The following is a 25,097-nucleotide window of genomic DNA, read 5'->3' on the forward strand; positions in this document are numbered from 1 at the left end:
GTAAACCTCAGTTTGTTCTCCATATTTATGAGTCTCTTCTGTTTTGTCCCCCTCCCTGCTTTTATATTATTTTTGTTTCCCTTCCCTTATGTTCATCTGTTTTGTCTTTCAAGGTCCTTGTATGAGTGAAGTCATATGATTTTTGTCTTTCTCTAATTTCACTTAGCATAGTACCCACCAGTTCCATCCACATAGTTGCAAATGGCAAGATTTCATTCTATTTGATGCTGAGTAATACTCCATTTTATATATATATGCCACCTCTTCTTTATCCATTCATCCATCGATGGACATTTGGGCTCTTTCCATACTTTGGCTATTGTTGATAGTGCTTCTGTAAACATGGGGGTGCATGTGCCCCTTCAAAACAGCATACCTGTATCCCTTGGATAAATGCCTAGTAATGCAATTGCTGGGTCGTAGGGTAGTTATATTTTTAGTTTTTTGAGGAACCTCCATACTGTTTTTCAGAGTGGCTGCACCAGCTTGCGTTCCCAGATGTGTGATCCTTTTAATGCATTGCTGAATTTGGCTTGCTTTTATTTTGTTGAGAATTTTTGTATCTGTATTCATCAGGGACATTAGTCTATAGTTCTCTTATAGTGTCCTTATCTGCCTTTGGTATCTGGGTAATTCTGCTCTCATAAAATGAGTTTAGAAGTGTTCCTTCTTCAATTTGGGAAGAGTTTGAGAAGAATTGACATCAGTTCTTCTTCAAATGTTTGGTAGAATTCACTCGTGAAGACATTTGGTCCTGGAGTTTTCTGTGTTGGGAGCTTTTTAATCACTAATTAAATCACCTCATGTATTGTCAGTATGTTCATATTTTCTCTTTATTCCCAATTCACTCTTGGCAGACTGTTCCCAAGAATTTATCATTTATTCCAGATTGTCCAATTTGCTAGCATTTAATTTGTTCATAGTAGTTTCTCATATCCTTTGTATTTCTGTAGTATCATTTGAAATGTCACTCTTCCATTTCTGATTTTATTTATTTGAATCCTATTTTTTTTTAGTGTAACTAGAGTTTCTCAATTTTACTTTTTTTTGAAAACCGGCTCTTAGTTTCACTGATTTTTTTTTTCTATTATTCTTCTGGTCTCTGTTTCATTTATTTCCACTCTAATCTTTGTTATTAATTTCATTTGCTAACTTGGGGCTTAGTTCTTCTTTTTCTAGTTCCTTGAGATATAAAGTTAGGTTTTTTTCAGATCCCTTTAGTTTCTTAATATATGCATTTATAACTATAAACTTCCCTCTCAGAACTGCTTTTGCAGCATCCCATAGGTTTTGGAACAGTGTGTTTCCATTTTCATTTGTTTTGAGATATTTTATTTCCTTTTGATTTCTTCTTTGACCCATTGGTTGTTCAAGAGTATTTAATTTTCATGTATTTGTAGCTTTTCACATATTTCAGCTTTCCTCTTGTTTTGATTTCTGGTTTCATACCGCTTTGGTCAGAAAGGATGACTTGGTATGATTTCAGTCATCTTAAATTCGTAAGACTTGATTTGTGTTCTGTCATGTGGTCTATTCTGGAAAATGTTCCACGTGCACGTGAGAAGAATGTGTATTCTTCTGTTGGATGGAATGTTCCACAAATCTTTGTCAGGTCCATTTGGCTTAATGTGTGGTTCAGGCCCAATGTAAATGTTGGTTTTCTGTCTAGATGATCTATTACTGAAAGTGGAGTATTGGAAGTCCCCCACTATTATTGTATTGTTGTCTGTTTCTTCCTTCAGATCTATTGCTTAATACAGTTAGGTGTTCCAATATTGTGTGTGTGTCTGATTGTTATATCTTCTTGATGAGTTGACCCTTTTCTCATTATATATTGACCTTTGTCTCTTGTTACCATTTTGGCTTAAAGTCTGTTTTGTCTAATGTAGGTATAGCTACCTTACTTTCTTTTGTTTTTTACTGGCATGGAATGTCTTTTTCTCTCTCTTCACTCAGAGCTATGTATGTCCTTAAAGCTGAAGCAAATCTCTTGTAGGCATCATATAGTTGAGTCATTTTTTATTCATCCAGCCACTCTGCCTTCTGATTGGTTAATTCAATCCATTTACATTTAAAATTATTGCTGTGTAAGATCTTATAATGCCATCTTACTGTTTTCTGATATTTTGTTTTTCCATTGTTTCCTTTCACTGCCTTTGTAAATGCATAATTTTCTATGGCGGTATGCTCTGCTTCCCCCTTTTCTATCTTTAGTGCATCTACTCTAGGTTTTTGTTTTTGTTTTGTGGTTACCATGAGGCTTACATAAGACATAAATAAAACAGGCCATTTTAAACTGATAGCAACTTAACTTCAATTGTCTATAAACACTTTGCCCTTTACTCCCCCTTGTATATTTCTGGTATCGTTTACCTCTTTTTATGTTGTATATTTATTAAATTATAGTAGCTATAATTATTTTTAATACTTTTTTCCTTTGACATTTATACTGCAGTTAAGTGGTTAACATCCATCCAAAGTCTGATTTTTTACCTTTACTAGTGTGGTGTATACTTTCGTGTATTTTCATGTTGCTGATTAGTGTCAGTTTATTTCAGCCTGAAGAACTTTCAGCATTTATTACAAAGCAGATTTAGTGCTGAAGGAACTCCTTCAGCTTTTTTTTTGTCTAGGAAAGTCTGTTTCTCCTTCATATCTGAAGGATAACTTTGTCAGATATAGCATTGTTGGCTGGCAATTTCTTTTTCTTTCAATTCATATTCTTTGAATATGACCTTCCACTCTCACCTGACCTGTAGTGTTTCTATTGAGAAATCTGCTGACAGTTTAATGGTGGTTCCTTTTTAGGTTACAATATTTTTCCCCTCGATACTTTTAGCATTCTTTATTTCCAATTTTTTTGATAGTTTCATTATAATGTGCCTTGCAGAAGGTGTTTTTGCATTGAGATAATTGGGTGATTTTCTATAGCTCTGTAAACTTGGATGTCCAGTTCCCTTGCACGTTTAGGAACTTCTCAGTTCTTCTTTAATAGTATTTTAAAAATTTTTTAATGTTTATATTTGAGAGAGAGAGACAAAACGTGAGCAGGGGAGGGGCAGAGAGAGAGGGAGACACAAAACTCAAAGCAGGCTTCAAGCTCGGAGCTGTCAGCACAGAGGCTGATGTGGGGCTCAAACTCATCCACTATGAGATCATGACTTGAGCCAAAGTTGGACGTTCAACCAACTAAGCTACCCAAGCATCCTATCAGCTCTTATTTCTTTAAATAAACTTTCTGTCCTCTTCTCTATTTTCTTTGTGTAATCCTGATTCTATGTTCTTTTGATGAAACCCCATTAGATCATCTAGGCTTTCTTCACAGTTTTTCCTTCTTTTTTTTCTTTGTTCTCTTCTAACTTGGTTATTTCAAAATTTCTTTTCTCTAATTCACTTATTCTGTCTTCCATTTGCTTTACTCTGCTGCATTTGTCATTTCATTTATTGAATTCTTCAGCTCCAGAATTTCTGCTTGGTTCCCTTTATGATTTATAGCTCTTTGGTAATATCTCATCTTGAATGCGTATGCTCACGTGTGTGCGTGTGCGTGTGTGTGTGTGTGTGTGTGTGTGTGATTTCAACTGTCCTTAGAGTTTTTTTGGTACCTCATTGAGTTTCTTCAATACTGATGCTGAATTCTTTATCCAAAATCCTATGCCTCTGAGCTCTGTTATTTGAGAATTATTATTTTTTGGTGATGACACATTTCCTTGATTTTTCATGTTCTTTGTAGTTTTGCATTGCTGCTTTCACATTTGAAGTAGCAGCCACCTCTTTAAATCTTTGCTTGTTGCCTTCACATTGGGTGTTCAGCTCATTAGTGCTATTGCCATCTAGGGTTTTATTGGCCTTTGTATGGGTACACCTGTTCCACTCTTCTTGCTCCCTCTTGTGGCAAAATTCTTAAGCTTTTACATCTTTGGTTCTTACAACTCACCAGGCTGGCTATTGGAAACCTTTGTTTTATTTTGCAGAAGACGGTGCTATAGCTCAAGTTTGTGGTTTCTCCCTAGTCCACAGACCCTGGCCTGTTTTTCAAGCACACTCCCAAGGAGCTTGCTCTTGCCACCACACTCAGAAGTATGTACAAGGAGCCACCTGCAGAGTGGAGGAAGGTATAGATTTAGTCCTTGGGGCATTAGGGTTGCCCACAGGCCTGGTAGGGAGATCCTCAGGTGTAGTGCTCTGAGAAGCTCATGATCGGACTTCCCGCTGTGTGCAGGCAGCAGGCCCTGTGTCCCTTTAGTGTCCTTTGATATTCTTATCTTTCTTTCCTCCATCGTGGAGATCCCACCTAGGTACTCTGAGTGCTCCTGGAGAGGAATGGGTTCCTCCAGCTGCATTCCATACCACTGTGGGTAGCTGGACACTTATTCACTGCTCTTCTTTTTCTCTGTGAGAGAGGTCACTACCACCTGATAGTTTAGCCCAGTGCAATGTTGCTTTGGTGGGGGTGAGGACAGCGTTGGTAAAGTGCTTTTTACCATCTCTGCTGTGTCCAAACTTGTTTTTTGCTCCGTTGGTGTGCTGGAATCTCCCTTCATAAAAGCTAGGCTTAGGCACCTTCTCTGTTGTCCGTGGGTATCAGCTTAGATCAGCACTCTCTAGGTTTTTTCATGACTATGTCAAGAGGAGTTGGGGCAGGCTCACTGCTCCACGGGTTCCACCTGTGCCCATAACTGGATGCACAGGTATGTAGACTCCTCCTGAGTTCCCTGGCCTATGGTGCCAGATCCTGCAGCTCCCACAAAGGCACTTTTGTTCATGGATGGATGACTCATTCTTCATTGAAAAAGAGGGACAGAAAGGTGCCTTCTGTCACTGTGGTGCTAATGTCACTCCCTGATATCTTCTCAATCTTCTGTCTCGGTCACATCTAAGAGGCCTTCAGGACTGCTCCCAAACGCATCCTGTAGGTGAGCCCTCCAAGAGCACTCAGCAGAGTATTGGCACTGTGGGGCCTGGATTTCTAAGAGGAATCCACAAGGAAATGGTAGTGTAAACTGTGTTGTAAAAGGTTATATTGTCTTCTGGGTATAGAAGCTAATGCTACTAAATTTGGGGTGCTATTGTTACTCTTGTACCATGTTACCATCAGGTTTCACCGAGGCATCACCAACCAGAGAGAAACAGTCAGCCCTACATGGCCACAGGCACCCACCTGCGCACATGCAGGCATCTTTCACACTGCTTGCACTGGGTGGAGAGTGGGGTTTTGAATGAAGGCTAGACTCTTTTTTTTTTTTTAATTTAAATTTTAGTAAGTTACCATATAGTACAATATTGGTTTCAGGAGAATTCAGTAATGCATCACTTATATATAGGGCTCATCACAGGTGCCCTTTTCAGTGCCCATCTCCCACCCCCCTTTCCTCCATCAAACCTCAGTTTGTGTTCTGTCATTAAGACTTCACTCTTGTGATTTGTTTCCCTCCCTTCTCTTTTTCCCCCTTTTCATGTGTTCATCTATTTTGTTTCTTAAGGTCCACATATGAGTGAAATCAGATGGTATTTGTCTTTCTCGGACTTACTTCACTTAGCATAATACATTATAGCTCCATCCATGTCATTGAAATGGTAAGATTTCATTCCTTTTGATGGCTAATATTCCTACACACACACACACACACCATATCTTCTTTATCCATTTATCAATCGACAGACATTTGGGCTCTCTCCATAGTTTCGCTATTGTTGATAATACTGCTAAGAACACTGGGATGCATGTTATGTACCCCCTTCAAATCTATATGTCTGTATCCTTTGGGTAACTACCTAAGAGTGAAATTGCTGAATTATAGGGTAGTTCTATTTTCAGTGTTCTGAGGAACCTCCATACTGTTCTCCAGAGTGGCCATACCAGTTTTCATTCCCACCAACAGTACAAGACGGTTCCCCTTTCTCCGCATCCTCGCCAACACCTATTGTTTCTTGTGTTGTTAATTTTAGCTATTCTGACAGGTATGAGGTAGTATCTCATCATGGGTTGATTTGTATTTCCCTAATGATGAGTGATGTTGAGCATCTTTTCATGTGTCTGTTGGCCATGTGTTCTTTGGAAAAATGTCTATTCATATCTTCTGCCCATTTCTTCACTGGGTTGTTTATTTTTGGGGTGTATGATAGGTCCTTTATAGATTTTGGATACTAACCCTCTGTCAGATATGTCATTTGCAAATATCTTCTCCCATTCTGTAGGTTGCCTAAGTTTTGTTGATTGTTTCCTTCACTCTGCAGAAGCTTTTTATCTTGATAAAGTCCCAGTAGTTCATGTTTGCTTTTGTTTCCCTTGCCTTTGATGACATGTCTGATAAGTTGCTGTGGCTGAGGTCAAAGAGATTGCTGACTATGTTCTCCTCTAGGATTATGATGGTTTTCCTATCTCACATTCAGGTCTTTCATCCATTTTGAATTTATTTTTAGGCATGGTGTAAGAAAGTTGTCCAGTTTCGTATTTCTGCATGTTGCCATCCAGTTTTGCCAGCACCATTTGTTGAAGAGAATTTTTTCATTGGATGGTCTTTCCTGCTTTGTCAAATATGACTTGACCATATAGTTGTGGGAAGGCCAAACTCCTTATACAATCACTGAGCAACATTTTCCAGTATTCACAGAATTATTGCAGGAACACCTGGAGTAAATAGGTGCTAGCCATTTCTATGAGTGTCACGGCATTTAGAGGTGAAGCTCTGTATCTTTTGCCTCTGACCCTATTAACGTAGCTGGCTACAATTCTGATCTTGAAAATAAACCTTTTAACCTACCCCTGCCCCAGTGCTTATTACAGGCTAAAAGCTTGATCCTAATTGGGGGAAAGTTCTGGAGTCATCAGATATCTCATGAGAAATGAGCATGCTGTTGAAAATATGTGGGACCCTATTTCAGAGAGGCTGTTATCATTCAAGTGTTCTGTCATCACTTAGTGACTCTATAACCTTAGAACGGGGCTGAGAGGCCATTGCTTGTGGTGGGAGTGGCCGTGCCCCTGGTGATGAGATGGAACTTAATGGCTTCATCTTCAGTGTGAGTAAAATACCACCATTACCTTGAGACCTTGTCAGGCTCCTCCACTGCCCTGATAGCTGTGGCCCTTCAGGCTAGATAAATTATGCCTGGCATCTAGCTAAACTTCTGTGATCCCCACAGATACATTTTGTGTAGAATGAAAAGTCAGTGCACAGGACTTTTCTCTGATTCCTAATAATGTGAGACTCATTTCTGATTATAATTAGGGTTCTTGCCTCTCCCTCTAGCCTGGTATTTACCAGGAACGGCTGGTGGGAACCAGTATCAAGGCATCAGGCCTTTCTTCTCATTGCAGTTAGGGCATTCATGCTGACAGGCCAACAGGGTAATAGAGCTTTTATCTCTCTAGCTGTGACCACCCCCTTCCCTATGCCTGTCCCTCTAATCACAGTGAGCAGTGACTGGGGCTCCTGGCACCTGTGGCATAGCATACATATGAAGTCACATTAAAACCCAGCAATAAATGAGTTGAAGGAAATCAGACTCAGAGAGAAAGATGGAAAAGGTTAGCTTTATGTATTGAATCCTGCATTATTTACTTAGTGGCACTAAAGTGAGGATGCCTATTTAAAGTGCCCAGTAGGTGTTTTGGTTCATTGATTAAAACCAGCGACACGTTGCCCTAAGAAAACACTGTTGAAATTCATTAACTCTGAGCACTTCAGAGTTTGGAAGAAATCACAGAAACACAGGAGCAAGGCCACAGCAACAGTAGCTCTGGTCCCTGCAGCCCCTCACCAGGGCTGCACGGAAGGAATGGGAAGGGGGCCTCTCCGGGATGCCGTGGGGCTGAGTAGGTAGGCGGTCCCTGCCTTCAGGGAGCTTGCAGGCTGCCTCGGGACCTGGAAATGTGAAAAGTTACATCGATAGGAGATGTGATACACCAGAAAAAAGAGAAGGTTGTGTCACCCGGCTCCATGGCTAATTATCAACTTAGAAGGACAGCAGGTGGCATCTGTGAGTTCAGAGGAGAGGAAGGCTCCTTCAGGCTGGGGCTCCAGGTAGGCCTGGGCCAGGGTTGACTGCAGGGAGCGAGGGGTGTGGAAAGAAAGAACCCAGAAAACAAGCAGAAGAAGCCAGTACTCACCTCGCTGGAAAAGAGAGAGAGTGACACTTTTGAGAAATGATTCCTTACCAAGTGAATATCCAAGGGAACTGCTGGATTATCTCTTGAAGGGCTGTCCACAGTTGTCTTGAAGTAATCTCACGTTAAAGGCCACTCTTGAGACGGTCTGGCTCTCCCCACGTGGTGCACCAGAATGGGAGCAGGTCATGACAAACAGAGCTCTTCCCTGGTGGCTTCTGCCTTCATAGTGGAAATGGTGGTTTGAGGTTCAGACGGAAGCTATGTTCATTTAGTGATACACAACCTCCACGCAGGGCCAGCTGCCAGGTGTGACTACGGCCTCCCCCACCAGCTCTGTAGCTGGAACAGCGGATGGTGTCTGAGGATGGCATGTGCGTGGTGCTTGTCTGCAGCCATGTTTCCTGGCTGCTCTGGGCTCAGGCGGGGGCCCTGCCCTATTGTGTGTGCGTTGTACCAGGATGACACTTGGGAGACACCTGTGCATGTGAACAGCAGGACTGCTTGACACGTGGCTGTGACACAGAAGTTTGGCTCATGCACCTGTGTTCATTCTGACTGGTCAGCATCCCTGCCCACCTAGCTGTTTGCTATGTAACTCTTGCTTAGCTGCCAGGGCCCAGTCCCCGCTTCCTCGCACTCTGACCGCGCGCAGCTTCACCCTTCCTGTGCCCTGTGTGCTCCAGTACATGCGCTGCCCTTGTACTGCAGCAGCCCACCTCAGACACCTGTTAAGGGCCAGGTACGCATGGGTCCTGTCCTAAAAGCCCCTGACCCACAGGGTGCGGCAGGCCAAGGCTGGGGAGGGCGGTGGGAGGGCTTTGTGGGCCAGTGAACACTTGGCAGGCAGAACCTGCAACCTGGATCAGACTGGCCCATGTTCTCCTCGCCCGGCGACCAGGAGCGCCTGGCTTCGATTCTCCCAAAGAACCCTTCACCTCACCAGCCATGGTTAGTTGTTGGCCCGGGTCCTGCTGGGTTGAGGCCTACAGAGGTCTTCAGCTTTGCCTCAGGAGGATGTGGGCCAGGCAGACTCCTGAAGCAGCCAGCGCTTTCTGGGCGCTCCCGGCCCCATGGGCATCTTGGCCGCCTCAGCAGTGAGGGGTGAGCCCTTTCCTGAGAGAGTGATGGAGTCCCCTGACTCCCAGGTGTTCACAGGGCGAGATACCCAATCCCAGGCTGCCAGGCTTACCCCCCCCCCCCCCCCGTGCCCCAGGAAAGCCCTCATCCCTCTGCAGCTGGCTGAGGCGTTCGCTGTAAACAAGCCCTGGGTGTCCGCTCATGACAGGAAAGGAACTGCTGTCTCAGTCTGTGGAACAGAGGCGGTTGTGAAATGCCAGCCCCAGGTTAATATGCATGGTTGGTTAGGGACACCTGTCCTCAGCCACCCTGTCAGGGATGACAGCTGAGCCCTGGGCTCTGGTCTCTCCCCTCGGCATCTCCTAGGTGATGCTCATGAGGTGTTAAAGGTAGGTGTGTCCCCATTAACAGGGTCCCAGAGGTGCTCCCGTGTGTGCTGCCTGGTGCTCAAGACCTGATTTACTCTGCTTCTCATCTCCTATCGCATATGTGACTTGGCATGTTTACAAATATAAACCCTAAGTGGCCCTGGCCCTGCCAGGTAACTTGTTTCAAATGTCAGCTGGTCACTTAACAGGTGCCGCTTCACACTGCTCTGAACCCTCTGAGCGACCCCACACCCACCCTGATGGCTGTATAGCTCTGCTCCACCTCCTTCAGGTCATCAGCCACCACCCCCTTGGCACTTGGATCACCCTTCCAAAACTGGCACCTCCTCTGTCCCTTCTTGCACTGCCGGCACCTGACCGCATTTATCATTTCCTCTCAGGCAGAGCAGAACATAGATACCCTGAGACCAAGGCTTTGTTGTGTTTGTCATGGTTTCTCTGTGCCCAGCCCAGAGCAGGTGCTCCATAACCTGGATGGACACACATGGAGGATGACTTATGGAAAAGGACCTCCACCTCCCTGAACGCCCTGTGGCCCAGGGACAGGGAGCCTTCATCTCTGGACATGAACTAGGGCCAACCCCAGAGAAGTGAAAAGGGCAGCAGAGCCAGCCTAAGGAGGGGTTGATGTTGCCTAGAAAGTGAGCGGTCTCCCTTTTTTTTTTTTTATTGAAGTATAGTTGGCACACGATGTTACATTAGTTTTGGGTGTACAACGTAGTGACTGGACAAGTCTGTGTGTTATGCTGTGCTCGCCACAAGGATAGCTACCACCTGTCACCATGCAGCGTTGTATTGACGATACCAATGACTGTATTCTCCATTCTGTACATTTCATCCCCATGTCTTACTCATTCCATAGCTGGAAGCCTGTGTCTCCCGCCCCTCTTCATTCTGCCCGTCTCTCTACCATGTTGTGAAGGCTACTGTCAAAGAGTACTGCCTATGTTTTCTTCTAGGAGTTTTATGGTTTCAGGTCTCACATTCAGTCCTTAAATCCCTTTGAGTTCATTTTTTGTGTATGGTATAAGAAAGTAGTCCAGTTTTCCCAGCACCACTAATTGAACAGACTGTATTTCTCGTTGTATATTCTTGTCTCCTTTGTTATAGGCTAATTGACTATATAAGCATGAGTTTATTTCTGGGCCCTTTACTCTGTTCCATTGAGCGATGATCTGTTTTTGTGCCAGTACTGTATTGTTTTGATTACTGTAGCTTTGTAGTGTATCTTGAAATCCAGAATTGCAATACCTCCAGCTTTGTTCTTTTTCAAGACTGCTTTGGCTACTTGCGGTCTTTCGTGGTTCCATACAAATTGTAGGATAGTTTGCCCTAGTACCGTGAAAAATGCTGTTGGTATTTTGATAGGGATTGCATTAATTCTGCAGATTGCTTTGGGTAGTATAGACATTTGAATAGTATTTTTCCAATCCATGAGCACGGAATATCTTTACATTTGTTTGTGTTATCTTCAGTTTCTTTCATCAGTGTTTCATAGTTTTCAGAGTACAGGTCTTTCACCTCCTTCGTTAAGCTGATCCCTAGGTACTTTATTCTTTTGGGTACAATTTTATTTTTTATTAAAAAAATTTTTTTTAATTATTTATTTTTGAGAGACAGAGCATGAACGGGGGAGCGGCAGAGATGAGAGGGAGACACAGAATCCAAAGCAGGCTCCAAGCTGTCAGCACAGAGTCCGATGCAGGGCTCGAACCCACGAAACATGAGATCATGACCTGAGCCCAAGTCGGACGCTCAATGACTGAGCCACCCAGGCACTCCCTTTTGGTACAATTTTAAATGGAGGTTAACATTCTTTAAAAGGAAAAATCACCCTCCTTTATAGCCCTGCAGGCACCACACAGAGAGACCTTGGGGGCAGGATGGGGGGAGGGATCAGGATGAACTTAAACTTGGTTCTTTGTACCGGCAGCTGGTGCCCAGAGCTCTGCTGTCACCCACTGAAAGGCGTTCTCTGCAGTCGAAACTACTAACTCATTCGTGGCACCACACCTGGAGAGTGGCACCCAGCTTTTAGCTTTCACGGCCACTAGCCCACTGCCTTAAAAAAATCAGTAAGAAATCTGGGATCCCAATTCTAAAAATCTCTCTCCTGGAAAGGTAAAACACAAAATTCTCCTGCCCCTCAATTTATAGAAGGGGGGACCCGAGGATACAAAATTACACAAAGATGACCCAGAGCAGATTTTGCAAACTGTGTCCCATAGAGAAAAAGGATGTTTTATGGCTTAGAGAGTTTAGGACCACTTGGGAGGATGGAATCAGAGGGGTTCTACCAGCAGTACCTGTCAACATCTTGACTGAGAATTGGCATCCATATTGTACTTGCTTTATGGCAGTTCACTCATTCCATCCTCTTAAACAACCCTGGGAGGTGGATACCCCATTTTACAGATCTAGAAACTGAGAGCGTTCACAAAGCAAGCGCAGAGATGTGAACGTGCCCAGACTGGACAGTGGCTTGTGCTGTTTTCCAGTTTATTTGACCCCAACCTTCTGTGAGTGAATGAGACTTATTAAAGCTCTCACAGTCCTTGGAACCTCATTAGGGTAATGTCCCTCTGCAGACAGAGGGCATAGACAGGCACAAACAGAAGCACCAGATACTTTTCCTGATGACATTTTTTTTTTTGTATTAAAGGCCTTTGCCATACAGTTATTTACTATTCTTAAGATTGTAAATTGAGTTAAAAAAAAAAAAACCCTGAGGGAAAGTTATAGATGGTATTTTCACTACCATCATTTTATTAAGACTACAGAGTTCTTTTATGACCTGTAATATTGTCTGCTTTAATACAGTGGGAAATGGCCAAAAATTTCCTACAGTGAGGTATGGAAATAATGGTATATCGCATTTGTGGATAATTGGTTTTTTTAACTTACAGAATTGGGGGTGGTTCAGGTCCTGGAGGATGGAAAAGGTCCTTGGGTCACCAAGTAGGAAAAATAGCTGGACAGGCAAGTAGGCATGGAGGTGGCCCTTGCTGTTTGCTCTCCACAATCAGCCTGAAATAGAAAGCGGCTGAGAATGGAGAAGAAATACACAAACACACAGCCGTGAGAAAGTTGGAAGTCCTGCTGTTTGCAGTAACATGGATGGATCTTGAGGCTATTATGCTAAGTGAAGTCACACAAAGAAAGATTATACATCCTACTGTATGACATTACTTATATATGAAACCTAAAAAAAAACCCCAAACTCACAGAAACAGAATGGAGTGGTGGTAAGTAAGGAAAGGGGAAATGGAGAGACGGTGGTCGAAGGGCACAGACTTCAGTTCTAACAAAATAAGTTCTGGGAGTGTGAAATACAGCATGATAATTATAGCTAATACTGTATTTGTTACTTGAAAGTTGCTGGGTAGATAGAGCTTAAATTTCCTTACCACAAAAAAAAAAATGGTAATTATACGACACAATGAAGGCGTTAATCATTTTGCAATATAGAAGTATCAGATCAGCCCATTGGGCACCTTAATCTTACATAGTGTAGCGCATCAGTGACACCTTAATAAAGCTAGCGGTGGGTACTGAGAAGTCTCAACCCTGCCCCCCGGCTCAGGGTGAGAAGCCAAAGGAGAGAAGAAGGTGGCAAGATGAAGGCCAGCATGTGGCCACAGCCCCAACTGGCAGGGCCCACCCGGGACTAGAGGAAGCATGACTCATGCCAGCAAAGGCCTGGGCACCACCTGCCCCTCCACCTCAGCCCACCTTATAACCTGGGAAGGCCCATCACTACCTTATAGAGATACACGTACACACCTGCTCCACCAAATTCACACGTTTACGAACGAGAACTTGGGGAGAGCGATTCCGTGTCCCCACCACTAGGACCTTTGTAACTGACCCTGTTCCCACTGGTATATTCAGTATTGCACACTCAGTTCTCAGCTGGGATCAGTTCTGCACGAAAGGCATGGTGACAGGAGACATGAGCACCCCATCCTCCCCCAAAACAGATGCCTTAGCCAAATTAGGCAGCTTCACGGCCACGGTTTCCTGGTCAGATTTCTGCAAGTCTCTTGAGCTTACAGCAGGGTTAGGACACAGAGGGGCGTGGGGACGGAGATGAGGCCTCACTGTCCTGTTCCCCGTCTGTGTTGCAGCTGGTCAATGACTTGCTGGAATTCTGCTTCTACACCTTCCGAGAGTCCCAGGCCCTGAAGGTCGAGTTCCCCGCGATGCTGGTGGAGATCATCAGCGACCAGCTGCCCAAGGTGGAGTCCGGGAACGCCAAGCCCCTTTACTTTCACAGGAAGTGACGGAAGACGTCTTACCAGGAGAGCTTTGCCTTAAGTTTCCCCATGTTATTCTACACCCACGAAGGACCCAAGGAATCATATTTTTGACATGTGATGGTTGATTCATACTTGTTCAGCAGTTTCTCAAGTTGAAAATCACGTCAAGGGTTCGGAGCCGGGAAAGCAGTTTGACACGGATTTGGCAAGACCTGAGCGGTCTGAAGGATTCTTCCCTGTCCAATCCCCAGCGCTTAGAAACATGTTCCTGTTCCTCTGGATGAAAAGCCATATCTAGTCAATAACTCTCTGATTTTGATATTTTAACAGATGGAAGTTTTAACTATGCCATGTAGTTTCCGGTATCGCTTGTTTTAAAAGGGTTCAAGGACTAACGAACTTTTTAGAGCTTACCCTTGGTTGCACATAAAACGTATAGTCAATATGGGGCATTAATATTCTTTTGTTATTTAAAAAAAACACACAAAAAAAGAAAAAAATATATACAGATTCCTGTTGTGTAATAACAGAGCACGTGGGGTGAAGAGCGGCCCCCTTGGTGGCGGGGGGGCTTATTCGCCCGCGTTCCTCTGCATCACTGGTATACACACCCTTTAGCGTCCATTTATTTAATTAGAATGGATAAGATGTTAAATGCCTTGGTTTCAATTTCTAGTATCTATTGTGTTGGCTTTACAAATAATTTTTTGCAGTCTTTTGCTGTGCTGTACATTACTGTATGTATCAATTGTGAAGGACCTGAAATAAGGTATAAGGAAATTTTGTAAATGAGACACATACAAAAAAAACAAAAAACAAAAAAAAAAACAACTTTAATGGTTGATAGGATGAAGGGGAAAGTATTTTTGAAAGAATTCTATTTTGCTGGAGACTATTTAAGTACTATCTTTGTCTAAACAAGGTAAAAATTTTTTTTGTAAAGTGAAATGTTCTGCATGCATAATGAACCGTTTACAGTGTATTTAAGAAAGGGAAAGCTGTGCCTTTTTTAGCTTCATATCTAATTTACCATTTTACAGTCTCTGTTGTAAATAACCACACTTAAACCTCTTTGGTTGTGTCTAAGCCTTTCTACCTTTTCTGTACTTTTGTTTTGTCTCTGGTCTCCCGCTTGGGGTGTTCTTGGGACTTGAGCACCGTTTCTGGCTTCTGCTCCATCCTGCTTCCGTCCGGGAGCGACAGGCTGTGGTGCCCGCAGCTCCTCCAAGGGGTCACCTGACAACACACGTGCGAGAGGGTGTCCGGGAGTGCCGCAGCTTTAGGAGAGTTGCCTCTTTTCCTTTCTTCCTCACGAAGCAGAATCAGAATCGGCTCCAGGAGAGTGAGACCGGAAATGCCATGGCCCAGAGAGCTGAGTCTCATCCCATTGTAGAAAATTGGATTTTCTCCTTTGGGAAAGAAATTCCGTGCACTCTCTACATCAGCGGAGGTGACACGTTCACTTCTGGTCTTGGAAAGGGGTTTTGCACTCCCGGAACTGGTCATGGGAACACATAGGCCATTGCAGGACGCACTGGGAAGATGCATTTTGGCACGGTTCGGTCAGAGTGGCGTGGAGACCGCACGATAATTAGAGGGTTTTTAGATTTTTAAAAGGTAGGTTTTAAAAATAAATTTTATACATAAACAGTTTTGGAAAAAAAAATACAGATCATATAAGCAAGACAGTGGCACTAAAATTTTTAATTCACTAATCTGTTTGGCACTGATGCAATTTATCGCTTTTCTCTTGCCCCAGATCACAAACCTATATATCTTTGGGGAAACTTAACAATATGATTGCACTAAACTACTTTGAACAGAGGCCAAATTAGTCTTTTAAAAGTGACGATAATCATCAGGTACTCAGTGAAATTACATTATTTTCCAGAACATAAAAGCTGTAGCTGGAGAAGCCAGGAGAAGGCAGCATTGGGATCACCACTTTTCTCCAGGGTTCACCATGCAGGCAACATTACCTTGTCTTTCAGAAGACACCTGCCTTATGCAAGGGGAAGCCTGTGAAAGCTGCATTCAGGGGGAGGACTTTTTCTTACATAATTTGCAATTTCAGTAATTTAATTTATAGGCAGATCTTTAAATATAGTCAACTTACATGCACAGCAATATGAAAGCCACACTTGGAAGGTGATAAGTACTCAGCATGCAGACTAGGAGTTTCTAGAAAAGAAATGGCTTACAAGAGCAGCTTTTAGCTCGAAACTTACGTTTTATGAAATTGGAATTTCACTGTAACCAGGTTTGGGATGGAGACAGTCTGCATCAGCTTTTTGTATTAACGAAGTTACTGGCTCTTTATGTGTCTCCAGGTAACTTTGCTTGATTAAACAGCAAAGCCATATTCTAAATTCACTGTTGAATGCCTGTCCCAGTCCAAATTGTGTGTCTGCTCTTATTTTTGTACCATATTGCTCTTAAAAATCTTGGTTTGGTACAATTCATATTTCACCAAAACTTCTTCATATAATTAAAAAACACTAAATTAGTTTAAAATGAAGCAATTTATATCTTTATGCAAAAACATATGTCTGTCTTTGCAAAGGACTGTAAGCAGATTACAATAAATCCTTTACTTTAATCACCTGTTGTTTTGGAAACATTTCATTTGAATGTCCGTAGGAACACCTGGATTTTTGTGTCCCTCTCAATCTGATAACTTGCACTTCTGCCTACATCCAAGATAGCGTAACATTTCTGCCCCCCTGTGTTAAAGCCCCCCCCCCCCCCATTAGCCACATGTCCATTATATTCTTTTGGGACTAGATGCTTCTCAGTGCTAATATTTGGGGTCACTAAAACAACCTGTAACAGTTTGATAACAATAACTGCTACTAAACACTCTGTGTACATTGCCTCCTTTATCTTCACAGCCGTAGGAAAGCTCGATCATTCATTTTTCAGACTTTGAGACTGACCTGAGTAGACCAGATGCCCCACCTGACTCCAGAGTTCTTCCTCCATGCAGTTCTGCTTTGCTCCTTCCCATTAGATCCTCTTGGGCCAAGAGACTTGGCTCCCCACTGGCCATAATGCTTCTCACACTCCTTACAGGCTGCTCCCCTTAATTTCATGCATATAATATGGACCACAGAAGAGCAGCAAACAATTACCAGCTCATCTTAAAATTAGAAAACATATATTTCCCACCATATAATTTCAAGTTCATTTTTAACATGTCATTTAACTGGTGATGAAACTATTTGCTTCCAGAAAGAGAAGACTAGTTGAGCATTAAACAAATTCAACTTTGTTCTAACATGATAGATTTCTGGAACACAACATGGCCATTAAACACAGAACGGGAGAGAAACCGTTTTAGAGTTGTAAGCACAAATTTGTTTCTAAAACATCTGTACATGCAGTTAATTTTATATCTTAAAGCTAACAGAATTTGACCTACTAGGGAGCAAGGCTTTTCACCAAGAGCCCCTAACTTTAAATAACGGCCACCCCAGCATGCTCCCTTTTAATTAGAGTGGGTGTCCTTTCAGAATGGAGCGGACTCATGCTTGGGACAAGTGTCACTCTATTTCTGAGATTCTCTAAAAGTGTTCTCAGACCCAAAGAATCCAGCTGCACGTTTAGGAATCCTTAGCTGAGAACAAAGACTCTTCCCCTGAGACAGCCAGCCACTGCACACCAGAGCAGTGAAGATTATGCGCAGTGATGCATCTATAATTAGGGGTTTGCTTCTTTGTGTTGAATGCCCCTCAATCAAATAGAAAACATTGTCCCTCTATGTTAAAGTCAGCTCTAACATACTTTTTATAAACTGTGAGTGTACACAGACTAAAATGACTTGATTACAAGTCTCCCTGGCACTTTAGTTTCAAGCCCTCCAATTGTCAGTGCAGCAGTTTTCTTGGAAGTAAAGTAACACTGTGGCTTTCCCAACACTGGATAAGAGAAGATTAGAATATGATCTTAACGGTCAGCATGGACCAAGACTATATCCAAAGCAAAGCAAACCACGGAGCAGAGTAGCAGGTGGGTAGCTGCAAACCACCCCAAAATGTAGCGGGGTTTGAATCAACCACCGTTTGTTATTTCTAGTGAGTTTACAAATCAGCTGGGAGGGTTCTGCCGACCTGGACCAGGCTCGGCGGAATCTGGCCTCATGGGGCATCTGCAGTTAAGCAGCAGTCCGACTGGTCTGGGATAGTTCTGCTCCACGTGGCCTCTCATCCTCCAGCGGACCAGCCTAGGCGAATTTTCATGGTAAAGGCAAGGCTCTAATAAGAAAGGAGTGGGAAGGTATAACACTTTTCAAGCCTCCGATTGCATCAAGTTTGCTCCTATGCCATTGGCCAAAACAGGTTACAAGGTCAAGTCTAGAGTCATCGTGGAGGGCGCCACAAAAAGGGACATGGATTCAAAGAGGGGTGAAATTTGGGATCATTAAATCAATCTACACTGGCAATTACCCTGATATTTTTCATAGAATTTACATTGCCAGGATAGCAGTTTCCAAGTTATCCACGGTCACAGCTACAGAAAGGGTCGCAGCTACTACAAAGCCGTGTTGGAGCGTGTTTCTCCTGCAGTGTTTCCTCGCTGCTGAAATCCTCCATGGAAGAAGAAATCTAGACACCAGCACATGACACTGAGCTGTCTAAATCAATATTGTGCATTTACTGCCCAAGTTCAAAGTGCAGGTCTCTTGCTAGACAAAAAGCAGAAGTCTGCTTTCCAATCAAGTTGATCTTTTCTGATAGGAAAGAGTTCTCGGAGATATTCCTCCAACCAGTAGATTGAGAAACTTTTTGTTTGCAGACATGAGCATTAGGAGACTATGCCAGGTTACCCGAGGAGGGTGGCAATAAATTACTGCCCCGGCCAGTCAAGGAAAAAGAGTGCTGACAGGCACAGTCAAGGAAGACATTTGCAGAGCTTGGAGCAGGAAAGCAGTTTGAGGACATGCTCCTGGAATGACATCTTTGGATAGGAGGAAGGAAGGAAAGTTATGTGGCTCAGGAAGATTAAAAAAAGGCATGGAAAATATCTGGCTGAGAAAGGAGTCATCAAGACCAGCATTGAGAGATTGGAGGGGAGAACAGTCAGAAGGTGAGAAGGGGGCCAGAACCGAGGTGAATAGGGAACAAAGACAAGGGCAAGATTACAGAGGCAAAGTATGCCCTTGGGAAGGAGAGGAAAGGGCAGACCATGTAGAGGGTAAGCCGAGGAATGGCCTTTGGAAAAGTACCTGGACGAAAGCAGTGAGTGGCCAGGAGACAAGAAGGGGGACAGAGACTATTCCCACCACCAGGGTACCCTGCTGTCTGCCTTCTCCCATCTCCATTTACCAAACTCTTTCCTGCTGGGCACCCTTCAGGCACTTATCTTTTGTCACAACATCTCAATGAGGTTGGTGCTGCTCTCTATTGCACAGAAGGAGACTGAAGCATAAAGAGGCAAGTTCACTTGCCCAAGGTCACCAAAGTATAAAATAGTAAAAAAAAAAAAAAAAAAGGATTTAAAATTGGTTGTTTGTAACTCAAGGCTCACACTTTTTTTAGCCACTGTCTTAGGTCCCTGGAACTGCTGTAACAATGTGCCACAAACCATCGGCTGCAAGTCCAGGAGCGAGGTGTTGGCAGGGCTGGTTCCTTCTGAGGGCCACGAGGGAGGGATCCGTTCCAGACTTCTCTTGCTTGGCTTGTGGACGACTGTCTTCTCCCTGTGTGTCTTTTCACATTGTCTTCCCTATATGTGTGTCTGTCTCAGTGTCCAAATTTCCCTTTTATAAGGACACCAGTCATACTGGACTAGGGCCCCACCCTACTAACCTCATCTTAACTAATTACACCTGCAACCATCCTACTTCCAACTGAGGTCACGTTCTGAGGTGCTAGGGGTTAGGATCTCAACATACGCATTTTGGAGGGGAGTGCACATCAACCCCAAACAGCCATTGTCCCTTATTGGCTCCCAGAGGCAAGATGGTACAGCAGAAAGAACATGTAGTCAGCTGACTGAACCTGAGCAAGGCTCTTTGTCCTTGAGAGCCTCCATCTTCCCATCCATAAAACGGGATAAATTCTCCTGGCTCATTCGATCACTGTATGGCAAGAATGAGTTAACCATCCTTCACTGGCAGAGTCCACTGCTTTCCCTGCCCATACCTGCAAGTGCAGATATTTTTGCTACATAAAGGAAGGGGGAAAACCAGTACAAGGTCTTTAGCTCTGATCTCACATGGCATCATCTTATATGGTCTGCAGAACAGGCCCTGGGCGATGAAATCAGATGCAAGCCCCACAGCCAGCCCCATGGCAAGCAGAAACGCAGCACCTGAGTGTCCGTTTTCGTCCCCAATCCCCTTGGTGATTGTCTATGAATACAAGCTGGAGACCCGTTCTGAGCGGCTGCTGGATGAGGTGGGCTGAGGAGCCAGAGCCCTGCGGACGCTCAGGGGATTGGCCACATCCATGCAGCAGAAACGGAGAAACAAATACACCCTATTTCTCTTCTGGGGAAACGAAGATGATCTGCCAACGTAAGAGCACACCTCCTGATCCCGTTACTAGGCATACCCTGGGCCAGACCCAGAGGGAAGCTCCCTACCTGAAGGCCTTGGCAAGCCTGGCCACACCGGTCCTGTTTGCAGAGGAAAGCACCCCAGGTCCCCTCTGGCGTTCCTCCCTCGACAGCCACAGGAGGGGACTGCAGGGCTTGGTGCTGTCGGAGTCCTTGGATCCAGCATGTTCTGAGGCTTCGTGACCACCACACTGGCATCCTACAGAACACAGATGGCCCTGACAACAGAGGTGCAAGTGACGGTCATGGTGGGAACAATACAAGGAATAGCAGCTCCCATTCACTGAACACGTACTACATACCGGGCATCCTACTTGCATTAGATCATTTCAACCCAAACCTCTGGGCATCATTTTCTTTTTAGGAGGAAGAAGCACAGAATCAATTTAATTTAAACTACCCAAAATCACACAGGTAGTCACACTTTGTAGCAATTTCCTTGATCAAGCGTGTGGTGGTAAACACACTTTGGGAGTTGGTAGTCTGACGGATAACTGTGGGTAGGGGTGCACCTCACCGTGAAAGATGGAAATCTCCAAGCAAGCAAATAAATCAAGTCCTGGTGCAGTGGGTCTTATTGTCAATGCCCTACAGGGATATACCAATTAGGAAAACTGCCAGGAAATCACTCCCAGTGCTGTACTGAGCCCACTCCAACTGCCCATACGTTTGCATTTTCCCGCAGAGGCCCTTTGTAAAGTGGGACACGTCAGTAACTCCTTCTCATAAGCCAAGTTTCCCTTCCGCATCCCTTAGCAGTGGGCATGCACAGGAAGTGATAACTCAGAAAACAGGACACCGGGGCTGGCCACTGTCGGGCGGCCCTGGGCTCCTCGGCAGTCCCAGGACTTTCCCAGTGGACAGTTCAGTACTGTAAATTACGCTGCACTGAGACTGTCTTGATGTAAAACATGGATACTTTTCAACAGGCCCATTCCCCTGTACACCCGTCACCCCAAACTGAACACTCTACATGGTCCGTGTAGGTGAATTCAGACCTGAGAGCCAGCAAACCTTGTATCAATTCATCTGGGGACGATGCAGACACATCTTTCTTGTGACAAATTATTAGGAGTAAAAGTTTGACAGGCTGAGGAACCTCCCGTGGGGAAGAGAGACATGCCACGCCCCCACAGCAGGCTCTGTGGTGGGGCTGGCTCCAAAATGATGAGGCTCCTAAAAATGAGTCCCACACTCCACAGGACTCCAGAACAGAGGACAGAGAGGAATTCGGCTGAATCTGTGCCTGGAAAGAATGAGGAAGCATCACAGTGTGGCCCACCCACAGGTGGGGCACCATAACGTGTAGCATCGTGGCTGAGGCCTGACAGCCACCCTGCAGCCGGGCTTCAGGCAGATGGAGAGACTAGTGCTGAGGCCTGGAAGACAGAGGGAACACAGGGCAGGGTGGGGACAGACTTGCACGGTGAAGCTAGTCAGCGGGGGGCCGGGGGTGGGGTGGGGTGCAGCCTCAGCCCCACTCCTGCTCGGGAGTCACATGGGCCATGGGGGAAAGGCCTGTTCCGGTGGCTGGAGGAGCCCCTCCAGGATTTCACACGTCAGGGAAGTCTGCTGCCCTCAGGAATACGCCCTGCTATGAATAAGCAAGGCTCCTTGTTAATAAATTCTACCTGCGTGTGCCAACGTCAGAGGAAAAGGAGTTTCTATCCACTGGATGCCGAATCATAAAACGTTGCAGAGGGAATGAATTCCACCATCTCTTTCCCACATTATGACACAAATCAAATAGTAAATTACATTTTATTTCATTTACAGAGACCTTGGGGCAAAAAGGTGGTGTTTGGGAAACAGCACACAGGTGAGAAGCACCAAGGAGAAGCCTGTTATAAATATGCCAGTGTGCTCTAAGTAGAGTGAATGTGGGTCCCAGCGGTGGCCATCTAGGAAGGAGCGTCTTTCTGCTGCCCTGTGGGTTTGGACCAATTCCCCGCCTGCCAGCGGCAAGCCCCCTCCACACCACATCAACCAAAGCCAAGAGCACAGCCTGCAAACAACCACGAGTAAGTGCAGTTCCCTTTTACATCTCAGCAGCACGTGTGCAGAGAAGTGCCTGGTGGGATGATCACCAACAGGGGAGGCTGGGCAGGCAGAAGACTGGATAATTAAAAATCACAGTCCAAAGTCCCCAGGCTTGACAAATGAAAAGTCCATTCTGCGAATCCTGCTACTCTTCTCCCACTCCACAGATCTACGCGGTGGATCTCTACAGTTCTGTGCGGTGCGCCCGCTCCCCCCACCGCTGGCAGGATGTCTCCCTCCCCTCCCCTCAGGTGCCAATCCATGGTCTGAAGTTCCCGTGTCCAGGGGCCTGTGGGTCCCGCCCTGGAGGAAGAAGGCAGGTTCCCAGGAGCCAAAGGTCCATGTGGGGCCTCGCAGGCCGGACACTACAGCAGCTTGACATAATTCTGTGGAATCAGCCCCCTCTTGCCATTCAGAGTCCCTTCTAGCCAGCCAGGTTCCCTCGAGGTTTGCACTGAAAAGGAAGAGAAATTGCTTTTTACCAAAATGTCCCCAAGTACTTGCTCCCTGTGGAATTCACTGTACTGCTGGGTGTCTTAAAGGATCAACCAGAAGAGAATGGGGCCCATGTCTGGGATGTCTGGTTACAAATCTGCACAAGGGCTATTTATAGGACCTGCCCCTTGGCCACTACAGACCTCATGCAGCCCCTCGAGGCAGCCTCCTAACCGGTCCCCGAGCTTCCAGCCTGCCTGGCTCATCCTGATCCGCTATGCATAAAGGAGCTCAGTGAACTCTCTAGAACACAGAGCTGATCATGTCCCCCCGCTTAAAGTCCACTGTGTCCAGGAACAAACCCAAGCTTCTACTGGTCTGATGCACAGACACCCAGCCCACCCGAATCTCCAGTCTCCCCTCACTCTCCCCACCAGTGCCATGCCTTCCACCTGAAATGCCTGTCTCCCACCTCTTCACCAGGTGATTCTTCCTCTTCAGAGACCTTGAAATGCCCCGTCCTCTGGGGAGACTCCCTCGACCATTCCCAGCACTCATCAGGCCTCACAGCGTCATCTGGGCACTTGTGTGTCTGCCACACTGGATGGGGTGCTCCTGAGGGCAGGGCCTAGGCCTAACACCCTGGGCACGGTGCCTAGCAAACTGCAGGTATCCATAAATATCCATGACGGATACAGTAGAAAATAACCACAGGCTGGACAGCAAAGGGCATCACCAGGGTTTAGAAGGAAAATACAGACGCATCTAATAACCCCCGAGTGTGGGCAAGCCGCCACTCAGGCCTTGACCACAGCAGGCCGTGTGCGGAGAGGCGAGGGGAGGTGTGGCCTAGGCCAGCACACCAGCCCAGGAGCTGGCTGAGCAATGCAGCTGTGATGGCGATCCATAAGAAGAACTACTGGGCATCAGAAGCCGGCATACACAGACATGTACACAACACACAAAAGCTTCATCAAACAACACCTCTCTCACTATGTGCAATGCACTCTCTTTATTCTATTATTCTGAAATGCTGACTGCAACTCAGGAAATGCAGTTCATAAGCCACTAACGTGTGGCAGCCCACAGTATGACCTCCGCATAGCTGTTCATTCAGCTCTGACGCTCTCCTCCCGGCCTATATATGCCTGGACAATGCCTCCTCACCCTTCAGATATCAGCTTGGGTGTCCGTCCCTCTGAGATCACTCCTAGTGCTCCAGACTAGGTCAGAGCACCCAGTTATACACCATACGTGTTGTGTGTGTGTGTGTGTGTGTGTGTGTGTGTGTGTGTGTGTGTGTGTCAGAGAGACAGAGGGAGGGAGGGGAAGGGAGGGAGAGGGAGATGGACTGTCTCCCTTCTAGTCTAGGTTCTAACATGAGACAGGGACACCGCACCCCGAGCACCATGCCCAGCACGTGAGGATTTGTTTGAAGGATGAACAGCGAAGGAACTAGGTACATGCTCTCCAGGCAGTCTGGCAGCAAGTCCCCCTTTGCCTCTTTGCTCCCTCACTGATTTCCGGCCTGACGCTGTGCCTCAGAGCAGCATTTTTAAAAGCTCCCACTTATTCCAAACCACCCAAGCTGGCAATACTACCAGAGCAGCCACCAGCAGGGGAGGGAACTGGATGCCGTGGGAAAGACCCCCAGGGGTTGTGCAACATGAGGACCTCAATGGAAAGGGGCCCCAGGCTCAGGACAGAGGGCCTGGAGGGGACTCCCAGCTGACAGGTGCTAACCAGGTGCGCCTGGGGAACTACTTAACCCTCAGGGCCCCGCTCAGCCTCCTCACCTACAAGATGGGGTTACAGCACTTGGCCTGTAGGACTACTACAAGGAGGCCGTCAAATAGTTTATGGAAGAACACCTTGGATGTGCTCATCGTTTCTTCTCTGATACACACACACCAACGCCCACTCTCACACGGAGTAGGTATTAACGGACACGGGCTGAACAGAAGAGAAAGAAAAGAAATTTCCCATAAAGCTAGGGGTGAAGGAGGCCCGCACACAGGAAACCAGGCTAGGTCGGGAACCCTGTACCCATCCTACCGCTAGACGAGGGGGTTTATCCATACCTCACCTGCTTCCTCTGCAGCTCTTAATTCCCCAAAGTGTAGGAAAGAAATGTCACCAACTTAGGGGACTGAGAGGACCTCTTACAGTATCCAAGAGCTTGGAAGTGGCAAGGGCTGACAGGGGGGCAGGAACGGGTGGAAGAGT

General features: G+C 45.5%; 2 protein-coding genes across 5 annotated transcripts in view; one reads left to right on the forward strand and one right to left on the reverse strand.

The window, feature by feature from the left end:
* Window positions 1-14,669, forward strand: part of NR3C2 (nuclear receptor subfamily 3 group C member 2) — a 345,301-nt gene extending 330,632 nt beyond the window's left edge. For both annotated transcript variants that reach the window (XM_053216884.1, XM_053216885.1), the window contains exon 9: window positions 13,707-14,669. In XM_053216884.1, the coding sequence (XP_053072859.1) occupies window positions 13,707-13,862 (156 nt within the window). In that variant the 3' untranslated portion in view covers window positions 13,863-14,669. The remainder of the gene's footprint in view (window positions 1-13,706) is intronic.
* Window positions 14,670-22,141: 7,472 nt separating this feature from the next.
* ARHGAP10 (Rho GTPase activating protein 10) overlaps window positions 22,142-25,097 on the reverse strand; it is a 319,834-nt gene continuing 316,878 nt past the window's right edge. For all 3 annotated transcript variants that reach the window (XM_053216887.1, XM_053216886.1, XM_027066965.2), the window contains one exon: window positions 22,142-22,890. In XM_053216887.1, the coding sequence (XP_053072862.1) occupies window positions 22,802-22,890 (89 nt within the window). In that variant the 3' untranslated portion in view covers window positions 22,142-22,801. The remainder of the gene's footprint in view (window positions 22,891-25,097) is intronic.

The sequence above is a fragment of the Acinonyx jubatus genome, chromosome B1 (genome assembly GCF_027475565.1).
Source record: "Acinonyx jubatus isolate Ajub_Pintada_27869175 chromosome B1, VMU_Ajub_asm_v1.0, whole genome shotgun sequence".
In the NCBI taxonomy this organism is placed as follows: Eukaryota; Metazoa; Chordata; class Mammalia; order Carnivora; family Felidae; genus Acinonyx; species Acinonyx jubatus.